The sequence below is a fragment of the Ochotona princeps genome, chromosome 3 (assembly GCF_030435755.1).
Source record: "Ochotona princeps isolate mOchPri1 chromosome 3, mOchPri1.hap1, whole genome shotgun sequence".
Taxonomy (NCBI): domain Eukaryota; kingdom Metazoa; phylum Chordata; class Mammalia; order Lagomorpha; family Ochotonidae; genus Ochotona; species Ochotona princeps.
Window position 1 is genome coordinate 85,250,584 of NC_080834.1, and position 13,115 is coordinate 85,263,698.

Sequence of the window (13,115 nt, forward strand, 5' to 3'; positions counted from 1 at the left end):
TCCGTAGATCACTTCTGTTTTATGTATTCTCTCATGGTACTAGTCTGATAGAACGTGAAAGCCATATTAATAGCACTTGACTAAATGATTATCCTGATAACTCAGTACATAGCCAATGAAATTCAAAAGATCCGTCATCTTCCCTAACTTAGGCTATTCAAAAAAGAAATCAGAAAAAATGATTTAACTTACTTCAGCTATCAGGTATTTTAGCTGTAACTGAAGTTAACAATAAGTGAATGGTTTCTAATTAATCCTATCTTTACCAAGCTGTTTAGAAAACTGAGTATCAGCAAAAAGCATTTTTTGTCATCTAAGTGCAGAAATTAAAATTAATCAGTATCATTACTCTTATCAAATAATAGCAAAAAAAATTATTTTGAACTGTCAATTGTCCATAATATTCTTCAATATGGTATAAATGGGCCATGAAAACACCAGAACAATTACAGTGGGAGACAGCCTGATAGAAGAAAGCTTAATGTCTTTAATCAAAGAAGTTTCTTTATATATAACCTGCAAGACCATAATCTTCCAGATTAGGGTACTAAAATAGACAATAAACAGAAGCCCACAAAAGGAATGAACTCCTGGTTGATGCTGAAACAAATCTGACAGACTGCAATCTTTTTTACCTATCATACCCACCATATCATATAACACCAGGTTAAAATAACACATTTATAGGTAAAAGATAAAACAATAGAATAAAAATTCAAAGAATTCACTGATATGTATTCCACACAAAGCCAAATCAGTAACTATAGCTGGAGACAATGTGAGGAGTAAAAATTTCCTCTGAGAATATAGTGCTACAGAAGAACTTAAGAACAAGAAGTAAAATAAAAGGTCAAAAATGAGGTGATAAAACAGCAGATTATAAAAAGGATATCTTTGCTGCCTGTATTTGTTTCTTCTGGCTGTAGTAATTAATTTATACAAACTGAGTGTCTTAAAGTAACAAATTATCCCCTCTCCTTCTTGCAGACTAGAAATCCAAAATTAAGAGGCCACAGGGCTGCACTCTCTCATGAAGCACTGGGAGAGAATCCATCCTTCCCTCGTCTAGTTTTGGGTGGCTGGCAGAATTACTTGAATTGTGTCCTTGTGGCTTCATCATCCAAATCTCTGCTTCTATTTTCAGATCTCTCCTCTCTGTGTCTGTTGTCTTCTATGTATCTTTTATAAGGACAGTTGTTAATGGATTTAGTTCTCATCCAAACAATCTGGAGTGATCGTCTGAGATTCTTAGGTTAATTAAATCCTACAAAACCCCTTTCCAACTAAATCTTCAGGGATCTGACCCATAGATATTGTCAGGGATTGAATGTCTGTATCTCCCCAAAATAAACAAATTGAAGCAACAAGCCCCATTGTGATGGGATTAAGGTGTGGGGCCTTTGGCCAGTAGCTAAGTGTAGGTGAGGGCATGAGGGTGGGGTCCCCATGATGGGTTTAATGCCCTTGTAAGAAAAAAAGAGACACCAGAGTATCTCTACTCTGTGAGGATACAGTGACATCGTGGTCATCCAAAAGTCAGAAGGTCTGTTTTTGTTTGTTTAAGATTTATTCATTTTTATTTGAAAGACATATTTACAAAGAAAAGAGGTTCCTTACCATGAACTCAATCTTCCAACACCCTGGTCTTCAACTTCCAGCTTTTAAAAATTAAACCAACCAGGCCTATGATATTGTTACAGCAACCTAAGCTACCATCATTTTCTATTTTTTAGCTTAGCAAGACAATAACAGACTTAACAAATCAGAAACAGCAAAGAAGTATGATGAAAAAAATCAATGGAGGACAGAAAAGAAAAATCACAGTAAATGCAATTAATTAAAGATTAAAGTTACTAGAGAAAATGAGAAATGTAGATGATTCAGCATGATAATTATTTTTGGGAGATTCTAAATTCCATAGATAAACAGAAAAAGCACTGAAAGAGACAAATTTCTTTAACATTGAGAAATATGGTCCACAAATAAAACATACTAAACATGCTAAACAGAGAGCTGACTTAGAATGAACAAAGTATCCAGGTTAAGTTTTAGGAGAACAAATCTCCAGTCATCACAGCAGGAAAAAAAAGTCACGGAAAAGGTAGGGCAGGTAGGGGTTTGAGGAGAGCAACAGCTAGAAAATTTGTTTAAAGAAGAATCAACACGCTACTTATTTTTTTAAAAAAAGTCAATCTGCTATTATTGTTTGGTTTACGACTGGGGTAATTAAGGAAACTCTTTCCTAGGCCTCTGTTTGCTTAATCTGTAAACTGTAAGGATTGAATAAACACAAATTAGATCCATTTCTGCCCTGAGAATACATGATTTCATGGCAGACAAATGAACAGGATAAACTGCAAACACTGAATTTGAGTTTTACAGTATAGTTTTCACTTTTCAATTTTTAAGTTATAGGTTGAAAAAGAATTATTCCAGTCATTTCAATTCCAAAATACACCTAAAATACACACCTGACAAATTGCAAGCACAACCAGGTCCTAATTAATGAAGCTCTGATCTCAGATTTTCTGACTTTAAATGAAGCAAAAGTGAGATGCGTTCAATACAAACTGTACCTCCGGGCCTGGCAGCGTGGCCTAGAGGCTAAATTCCTTGCCTTGAACGCCCCGGGATCCCATATGGGCTGCCAGTTCTAGTCCCGGCAGCTCCACTTCCCATCCAGCTCCCTGCCTATGGCCTAAGAAAGCAGTCGAGGACAGCCCTAAGCTTTGGGACCCTGCACCCGCGTGGGAGACCCAGAAAAGGTTCCTGGTTCCCGGCTTTGGATCGGCGCAGCACCAGCCGCTGCGGCTTTTTGGGGAGTGAATCATCGGACAGAAGATCTTCCTCTCTCTCTCTCCTCTCTGTATATCTTTGTAATAAAAATAAATAAATCTTTAAAAAACAAAAAAACTGTACCTCCAAATGTGAATTCTGATCTTCTCCCGAGCTAGAAAAAAAAGGTGATATGTAGGATGACACTCTCTTATGAGGCTAGCAGTGGCCGAGCAGCAAATCCCAGCCAGTCATACAATCATGAGGATAAATGATCTTGCTCTACAATATACTATGTTGTTAAAACTAGAATGTTCAGCAGGTTAGGCATATTAAATGCATTTTTTATTTAGCATGTCCAATTTACAATCTGATCACCAGGATGTAAGTAAACTTTTGATAAGTTAACAAGTACCTGTGATTTTAAAATAAAAGTAAAGAATTTAGGTCAACAAAAAGATACATAACAAAACTAGACATTCTAAAATACGATTTTTATAAATCCTTACAATTATTGCCCAATATTCAGTAATGGATGATGGAAGGAGAGGGAAGGAGTCACTGCAAAAAGGACAGTTTATTAGGAGCACTAGATGCAAGAACAGTGAAAAATAAAGTCAGGAAGAAAGCTGAAATTGAGAATAATCAGCATTACCATGAAAGCAGGAGGATAGCTCAAGTCCTAGGGACCCTGCACCCATGTGGGAAACCTGGAACAAGCTCCTGGCTTCAGAATGGCTTGGCTCCAGCCATTGCAATCATCTGCAGAGTGAACCAGTGGATGAAAAACCTCTCTGAAGATCTTTGCGCACTACGTAGGTGATAGAGGGCTAATCTCCAGAATATACAAAGAACTACGAAACAGCCAAAACACCAAAACAAACAAGCCACTCAAGAAATGGGCACGGGAAATGGGCAGACACTTCACAAAGGAACAATCCCAAATGGCAAATAAACATATGAAAAAATGCTCAAGTTCCCTGGCAATAAGGGAAATCCAAATTAAAACATTAATGAGGTACCACCTAACGTCAGTAAGACTGGCCCACATGAATAAAAGCACCAACAACACTTGTTGGCGAGGTTGCAGGGAAAAGGGATCCCTACTCCACTGCTGGTGGGGCTGCAGGCTGGTACAGCCTCTATGGAAATCAGTATGGAGAATATTCAAACAACTCAAATTCAACATACCGTATGATCCGGCAATAGCACTCCTAGGAATATATCCAGAACACTTGTTTTATGAGAAACCAACATGCACTCCTATGTTCATAGCAGCACAATCAGTAATTGCAAAAACATGCAAACAGCCAAAATGCCCATCAGCAGAGGACTGGATAAGAAAGCTATGGTTCATCTACTCCATGGAATACTACTCAGCTATTAAAAAAAACAAAATGCAGTTCTTTGTGGCCAAATGGGCCAAACTGGAAACCATAATGCTAAGGGAAATGAGCCAATCCCAAAAGGTTAAATACCACATGTTTGCCTTAATTTAAGATGATATGATGTTATGTATAACATGTAATGTTATGTATGTTATATGTTGTGTATAAAGTAAAACTGAAATGTTAATGAGGTGGTCACAGAAGGTGGTTAAGAACTCGCATTTACTTTTACCATATTGGTTACTCATTACTATGTCAATTAATTCCATAATGATGTAAATTTTTGCTGATGGTATGTTGGAGCTTTCAATTGACTGAGATGATACTCTGCTGGCTCTGTCTTCAGACCAGAGAGGGTATACCTAAGAAGCCGTTGAACTTGACTGGACAATAAGATGCTGGACTCTATGTTTGGTATATGCTTGCAATGAGGGAATCTCAACTGAACTTGAACTGTGGTTATGCAACAAGGTGGAGGAATCCACCATGGTGGGAGGGTTTGGGGAGGGGTGGGGAGAATCCAAGTACCTATGAAACTGTGTTACATAATACAATGTAATTACTGAATTACAAATAATAAATAAATTTAAAAAAATAAAAAAAAAACCTGTCTCTCCTATTCCCTTCGTAACATTTCTCTATCAAAAAAAATCTTAAAAAAAAAAAAAGCAGGCAAAATATCTAAATTGACACCTCAGAGAAATTACACAGATATGAAAAACTGCTCAACATTGTATGTCATTAGAAATTGCAAATTGAAACAAGGAGCTGTCATCAAACCCCTATCAGAATAGCTGAAATCCAAAACACCGACAGCCCCAAAGGCTAGCAATATAGAGCAACAGGATTTCTCACTCACTGCTGGAAGAAATATAAAATTGTACTTCCAATTTGGCAAGATTAGACAATCTAGCAATCACACAGATATTTGCTCAAGTAAATTTTTTTAATTAAAAAAAAAATTTTACGTGGTACATCCATACAAAGCAGTATTATTCAGTGATTTTTAAAAAGGGAGCAAGCAACAGAAAGGCACAAAAGCATGTTAAAATATATATTGTAAGTTAAAGCAGGTCTAAAAATGCTACATAACTATGATTCCAACTATAATCGTTCCTCTATATCCATGGGTCCAAATACGTGACTCAACCAACTGTTGACAGAAAAATCTGTACTAAACATAGACAGGCTTTATCATCACTACCTGAACTACAAAAACATCATTAATGTGTACTAGGTGTTATACCAGTAATCTAAAAATAATTTAAAGCATAAGGGAGAATGTGTATAATCTGCATGTAAATACTACACCATTTTCTCAAAGAGGCTTCTGTACCCACAGATTTTAGTATGCTCAGTGTGAAGAAAAAAAAATGCTGGTCATATATGACATTCTGGAAAACTATAGTCGGGGATAGCACTATGGCATATGACATGAAGCCACCAATAGTGATGCCGGCATCCCGTATGGGTGTCGGCTGCTCCACTTCCTATCTGGCCCTCTGATGATGTATGGAAACAGCTCAAGTCCTTGGGCCCCTGTACCTGTGTGGGAGACCTAGAAAGCTCCTGGTCCTGGTTTTGTACTAGCATGACTAGTTGCTATAGTTGCAGACATTTAGGAATAGAAGACCTCTTCTCTCTGTCTCTCTCCCTCTCTGACATTCAAATCAACAAAAACCTTATTTAAAAAAAGAAAGACCATAGATAAAGGAAAAAGTTATGTAGTTAGAAAAGAGCAAGAACCAGTAACAGCTAAAAGATGCTATTTAGAGAGCAGTAAAACCACTTTGTATACCAAGTGCCATGGACACATGACATAATGCATTTGTCAAAACTCACCAAATTATAAAGAAAAATTTAGACTCTGATGGCAATAAAGAATAAGACAGAGATTTTAGTTATTAATAAAATGTCAATACTGGTTTACGAATTGTCACATATGGACCATACCAATGCAAGATGTTAATTATTACAGAAAATCACATTATGAAGATGTTAACAAATGAGTGGAAGCGTGTTGTTCACTTTTTCTGAAAACCTATTCTGCTCTAAGAAACAGTTTACCAATCTAAGAGGGAAAACAAAGAGGAAAGAAAGCCATGATGCGTAATAGTTTTGTCACAAGAATACACATCACTTGGAAAGTTTATTCATTAATAAATTTTCTAAGGAGATCAATATGGTTTTGCGTTTGCTTTTATTATCTCTTCATGCATCCCTGGACCTCACTCCAAACATAATAAACCTTTGGGAGTGGGACCCTAGCATGTGTTAAGTTTAAAAAGGCTTCCCAAGTAATCCTACTTTTAACATGACACTGGGGAGCAGGGAGGCCAAGTGCCGCTCCTCACAATGTGGCGGCTGTGGGGGGTGCCCCTGCCGGGTTGGACCCATGCTGGGGGCTCACGCCAAAGACACTGCTGCAAGGCAGTGAACCAGTCCTGAGCCTCACACAGGGCGGCCAGTGCACCATGTGGTGCCAGGCTTTGCCTGCTGGCCTCCTGGCAGCCTGCTCTGGGGTTTTTTTAAGATATGTTTGCTGCCTGGGGACACCCATGACTAAGTCCAATTTTAGTGTAGGTGAGTAGTGAATCTTGGGTGATTCCCAGTGACAGGGTCATGGAAGGTTTAGGCATGCGTGGGAACTGAGACCTGGAGGTTTGGCGGGAAGTACCCAGGAGACAATTATGGTTAGTTAGATACACTAACCCAATTCGGAATACAGAAATGGCCTGTTTGCCTAGAACATCACTGATCGTCACACACCAGCTCACACCAATACTATGGATGGGGGCCTTTTTGGCAGTGATGGGTACCATTACCCAACTGTTTGGTGGAGTGGTGGAGTGGTCACATTTGGCAAGGTCAAGACTGTATCCAGCACACGAGAGAACTTGGTCTGGGGGTAGACTCTATGGGGTTGTGTGCGCCCAACCCTGTGGAAATACAGCTTCCCCTAATTGGACACCCTAACTGGGTTGAGGTTCCCACCAAGGGGCACGTGTGCTGGAATGGGGGCTGCGTTCTACCTAGGAAACAGTTGCAGTCACCCGAGGCACTAGTGTGGGCTGGGATTGGATTAACCAGGCCAGTTCGGACCCCAACACCATCTGGTGTCATGGAGAACCAGGGTAGATGTGGGACTGACTAGGCTGGGTCTCAACCCCCTACTGAGCCATGTGTGAGCTCTATGTGGGTATGGACGAGCCATGGCTGGGCTGAAACATCCAACAACAAAAACCAGAATGGGGTGAAAGCCAGCTGGGAAAAGAGTAGGGTTGGCTCAAGGACCCCCTGGTATGCACAAAATCTGGCATTGGGAGGGGTTCTGATGGAGGAGCCTGGGCAACTCCTCTGGCAGGACACAGTCCCTGCAGGTAAGCGCAAGAAGCATGATAGGAAACAGCCCAGAATAGGCCATGGAAAGTTTTCCACTGGCACACATTCGGCATGGGTCAGGGGCAGACCAGGCTGAATCAGTTCATGTCATCCACTGGCAAATCCGAACACCAGAACAGAGTGTGGGTTGAGCTGGGTTTGGTTGTGACAAAACCAGTGCACATTATGGAATGCCAGGGTGAGGTTGCCTGTACTGGATTTGACTGCAGCACCCAACCAGCACACGTGAGATCCAGCAAGGGAGGGACAGAGCTGGCAGGGGGATTGAGGGGCTGGTCCCCTCGCCGGACCGCTACTCCCACTGGAGAGCGTGGGCTGGGATGAGGACAGACCAGACTAAGCAAGGCTGCAACACCTGTGTGCTGCATATGGACTAGATCAGGGAAAAGCCAGGCTGGGCTGATTATTCCTACTGGTGCAAGCATACATTAGAGCGGGTGAGGGCAGTTTGGGCTTGGCCGCAGCATCAGCTGGCAGAAGCTGGCACTGGGGACTAATTCTGTCAAGTCAAACCACAGAACCACCCGAAGAGTGCATAAACCGGGATTGAGAGAGACCTGGGAGGGAAAAAGTGGGTTCCCCCTTCCTGGGTCACTAGTCCCGGTGGGAGGGCATGAAAACTAGGACAGGGGCTGGAGTGGCTAGACAGAGAGGCACTCAACAACATCCGTGAGGGCTGGATGGTTGAGTTGGTTAGATGGAACTAAGCTTTAATACCCAGTGACAAGCACAAGAGCCAAATGGGATGGGGGACAGATTGGTCTACTGCTGCACATACTGGCAAACCAGGGTAGGGGGTGGGCCTGATGGGGGTTATTGTGGGTCGCCCCGACTAGGCTACAGCTCCCACTCGTTGATGTAAGGGCCGAGTATGTGCTGGGCAGAACCAGGCTGGACTGCAACACCCATTGGTTCCAGTGCAACTCGGGACTGAAAACAGAACCAAACCAGCAATTGTAACCACCAGCTGATCGGGGTGATGGACTGTGCTGGGCCCTGTGCTTGCTAGAACATATAAGAACCTGGTCTGGGAATACCTCAAAGTTTCTTTGGAGATCTCCCCAATCGAACTGCTGGACTCAGAACTCTAACCAAGAAAAGACAGAAGACAGAACAGGTCAATCATTCATCTCAGCTATATGTTGACAGTGAAATATGGGGCAAACGGAGACTTTATGATGGACCATATCAATCAGTGGACGACCTCATTTAGCGAAACTGGCAGCGATTCATAACTGGAGAACTATTAAAACCACTTGAGCAAATATCTCAGAGCATGCCCCACATCTGGGACTTGGGGTGGGCGGGAAACCAGGTGGGGCTTCTCCATTAATATCCCCCTTTACCTCAGATACATGATGGAAACAATATGGACATAATAGTATTACCCACTTCCCTATATCCCCTGAACCTTTTTTTTTTTAACCACAATTAACTATGTAAAGATTGTCAACAACAATACAATAAAATAAAATTTAAAAAAGAAAACATGACACACAAAAATACAAGAACATATCAGTTAAATAGACTGGTTTTCTAACAGAGAACATTACATAACTTACCATCATAATTTTCTCAAAAATGGCAAGGTTAAACTAGACAGGAACATGAATCAGAGCTTTTGGATCATAGTTTGTTTCTCTTGCCCACAGAAGTCTAAATAAAAATTACTTCTAAACCATGCTCATTTATCTCAAATCAAGAGAAATCAACAGAAACAAACACTTTTCATTTTTTTCCAACTACGGTAACACAAAGACAGTCACATTGTCTTAGAAGTAAAATCATGAATCTATTATTTTCCTGTCACAATTCTCTTTAGTCTCTCATGGCTGTCTGAAGTATTAAAAAAGATCACCAAGAGCATAAGTTAAGAGCTTAATCAGATACACTCAAGAAGGTAATCTAATACACAGACTGCTATTATGTTACTAGTAACAACTTTTCTTCTGATCATGTGTAGGAACAAAAATCAACATACACTAAATCTGAAGCCAGCATGGCTTAATTCCTTTGCCTTAAAATTGGTCTATCAAGCTAAATATCAAAAGTCTAACCCTAGAAATCTAAATTTATCATCCATTCTCAGCACCTAGTACATACAACAGCATCTATTAAACACACAATACAGTACATAACAATATAAATGCATTCAACCATGCTGAGGGTCTCTTGTACATCAAACACCAGGTTAAAGAATAAAAAAAATGGTGAGAAAAAAACAAGTTTTTACACTCTAGAAGGGAAAACAAATCAAAATACAACAATGGGTAATGCATAACATTTTAAAATATATAAGTGAATGTGTAAAAAATTCATGGCTAAAAATGACTTTTAAAACAATCATGAAAACTGTTTCAAACTTAACTTGTTTTTGGTGATTTTACATTTATTCATTAATTAATTTGTAAATCCGAATGTTTTTCAATGCTGTACTTCACCTAGCTTAAATGATTTTCTTTGGCTCTCACAGATATTAATATATACATCTTGTACCAGGACTCAATATTCTCATATTTAAATAAAATTACAATTTCTAGAACTACTTATATGACTTTATGTTTTACTGTATATATTTAGCTTTCTAACTTCAATTAATTGTTACCCTGTAATTCTTCAAATTCTCAACTTCTGGTAAGAAATGAAAGCATGGTGCTAAAAGTTCTACAAACTAATCACAGTAAGTTAAAAATATACATCTTTCCCTGACCCCAAAAATCTTTAACCAATTAGTATTTCTTCATCCATCAACACATAACACACTGAGCCGAAGCCACAGCCAGAGCTCCTGTTAGAAAGGAATGAGGGGGCCCAGCGGCGTGGTCTAGCAGCTAAAGTCCTCGCCTTGAAAGCCCCGGGATCCCATATGGGCGCCGGTTCCAATCCCGGCAGCTCCACTTCCCATCCAGCTCCCTGCTTGTGGCCTGGGAAAGCAGTTGAGGACGGCCCAATGCATTGGGACACTGCACCCGTGTGGGAGACCCAGAAGAGGTTCCAGGTTCCCGGCTTCGGATCGGCGCGCATCGGCCCGTTGCGGCTCACTTGGGGAGTGAAACATCGGATGGAAGATCTTCCTCTCTGTCTCTCCTCCTCTGTGTATATCTGGCTGTAATAAAATGAATAAATCTTTAAAAAAAAAAAAAGAAAAGAAAGAAAGGAATGAGGAATGTAAGAATTGTGCAGGGGGGGGGGGGCACTGAAGCACAGTGGGTTAAACATTTGGGATATACAGGTCCTGAACCAGAGTGCCTATTTGAATCTTTGAATCCCAGCTGCTCTGCTTCCTGTACAGCTCCCTGTGAATGTATGCTGGGAGGCAAGGGATAATGATACAATAACAGGATTCCTGCTTCCCAGTGTGGAAGACCCAGCTGGAATTCGGAGACCCTGTCTTTAGCCTGGCCCAAGCCCTGGCTGCTGTAGGCACTTGGAGAGTGAACCAAAGAATAAAAACTCTCACTCTCTCTGCCTTTCAAGTGCATGAACACAAATAAACAAAAGAATTATGCACAAAACGGTCCTATGATCATACAGAGAATGTCCATGGAAACTCCTAAGAGCAAGTACTGTGAAGCCAGGCAGCCTGGGTTAATTCCTGGCCCCACCAATTCCCAGCTGTACTTCAGTGCTCTGTGCCTCAGGGCTCCTCATTTGTAAAACAGGGATAATAGGATCTTATCTCACAGGGTGGCTAGGAAGATTAAATTAGTTAATTTAGGTAATGTGCCTAGAATACTGGCTGGTACATAAAAAGCACTAAATCTTTTTTTTTCCCTGCTACTGTTACTACAAGGAATCCTGCCAGAGGTTCCTAGGCACCTAAAAAGCACAAATTAACCCAATTAAAAACAAAAAAAACACCTCGTTTCTTTGCTGAGATGCCCATCTGGCCTGTCAGATGTCTTTTCTTTGCTAAACTTGACTAGCTTGCTCACTACTAGCTAGGGCAGAGAGATAGGTAGGTTATAGCTAGGGGCACCAACAGCCCTGTTTCTGCTGCCATCCATACCAAGAGGACCTTAGTATTCTGTGATGCAATAACATTTCAATTAAACACATTCCATCTAAATTGTTCCTTATACACGCACTATGTAGAGGAACTCAAATGATGCCTAATTAGACAAAGTTTTCCACATAAGTCAATCTACTTCTCAAGTCCAAAGGGGGAACAACTTAGGTAAAATCAAATTCCTTTTTAACAAGCTTAGCTAGTTTTGTCTTGATGAGTTCTACCCCTCTAAAAGTTTTCCTTCAATAAGTGTAAGCGACAATTAAATCAACAATTTAACCAATAATTGTACCTACAATGGATTTACGAATATAAAAGTTGAGACACACTTCCTGAACTGACAGACTAACCAGGAAGCAGTGATTAGAAAAGCAACCTATTAAGTCAATAAACATTTCTCAAAAGGATATTCAATGTCTGGCTCCAGGCCTGGCTCTGGCTGGTTTTAAAGTCCACTAAGAGAATACTGAGAATCCTGCACAACAGGCATGGTAAGTACCACAGAAGTTGTACAAAGTCTGGAGGAGGCAAGGAGCAGGGAATAGCTTGCAATGGCAGAAAACTTCCGAGGAAGATAATGTTTGTATCAAACTTTGAAAAAGACAAATTACCAAGAAGAAAAGAACAAACAATATTTCGGTCAGAAACACAATACTGAACAGAAAGCGACTGGCATGCATTGTGAACAAGAAAACAAGACAGGGCCCCGTGCGGTAGCCTAACAGCTAACGTGCTCGTTTTGCTTGTGCCAGTATCCCATATGGGCAGTGGTTTGTGTCCTGATGGTTCTGCTTCCCATCCAACTCCCTGCTTGCGCCCTGGGAAAGGAGCAGAGGATGGCCCAAAACCTTGGGACCCTGCACCCATGTGGGGGACCCAGAAGCGGCTCCTGGCTCCTGGCTTTGGATTGGCTCAGCTCCAGCTATTGCAGCCACTTGGGGAGTGAACCACTGGATGGAAAATCTTCTTCTCTGTCTTTCCTCCTCTCTGTATATCTGACTTTGCAATAAAAATAAATCTTTTAAAAAAGAGAGAGGGAGGGCCCGGTGGCGTGGCCTAGTGGCTAAAGTCCTCGCCTTGAAAGCCCCGGGATCCCATATGGGTGCCGGTTCCAATCCCGGCAGCTCCACTTCCCATCCAGCTCCTTGCTTGTGGCCTGGGAAAGCAGTCGAGCACGGCCCAAAGCTTTGGGACCCTGCACCCACGTGGGAGACCCGGAAGAGGCTTTGGATTGGCACGCACTGGCCTGTTGCGGCTCACTTGGGGAGTGAATCATCGGACAGAAGATCTTCCTCTCTGTCTCTCCTCCTCTCTGTATATCTGACTTTGTAATAAAAAAAAAAGAGAGAGAGAAGACAGTATTCTCATGCCATGATAAAAGCCTCAAACTTTATTTTGTAAGAAATGAGTGATGAATAAAAGATTCAGACAAAAGGATGTGTGATCACAGCTTCACAGTTTTGAGTGTTTACCTGCAGTAGGGGAGAAGAAACAGGTAATGAGAAACAGTCAAAGAACAAACTTTTTCTGTAAACAATCAG

At 41.1% G+C, this 13,115-nt stretch overlaps 1 protein-coding gene across 4 annotated transcripts in view; it reads right to left on the reverse strand.

Moving 5' to 3' along the window:
* Positions 1 to 13,115, reverse strand: part of GSK3B (glycogen synthase kinase 3 beta) — a 167,498-nt gene that overhangs the window by 121,342 nt on the left and 33,041 nt on the right. The window contains exon 1 of one of the 4 annotated variants that reach the window (XM_058661948.1): positions 1,093 to 1,331. The exons of the other annotated variants lie outside the window; for them this stretch is intronic. Within the exon in view, the coding sequence (XP_058517931.1) occupies positions 1,093 to 1,120 (28 nt within the window). The 5' untranslated portion in view covers positions 1,121 to 1,331. Of the gene's footprint in view, positions 1 to 1,092; positions 1,332 to 13,115 lie in introns of those variants that run through there. 4 annotated transcript variants of the gene reach the window in all.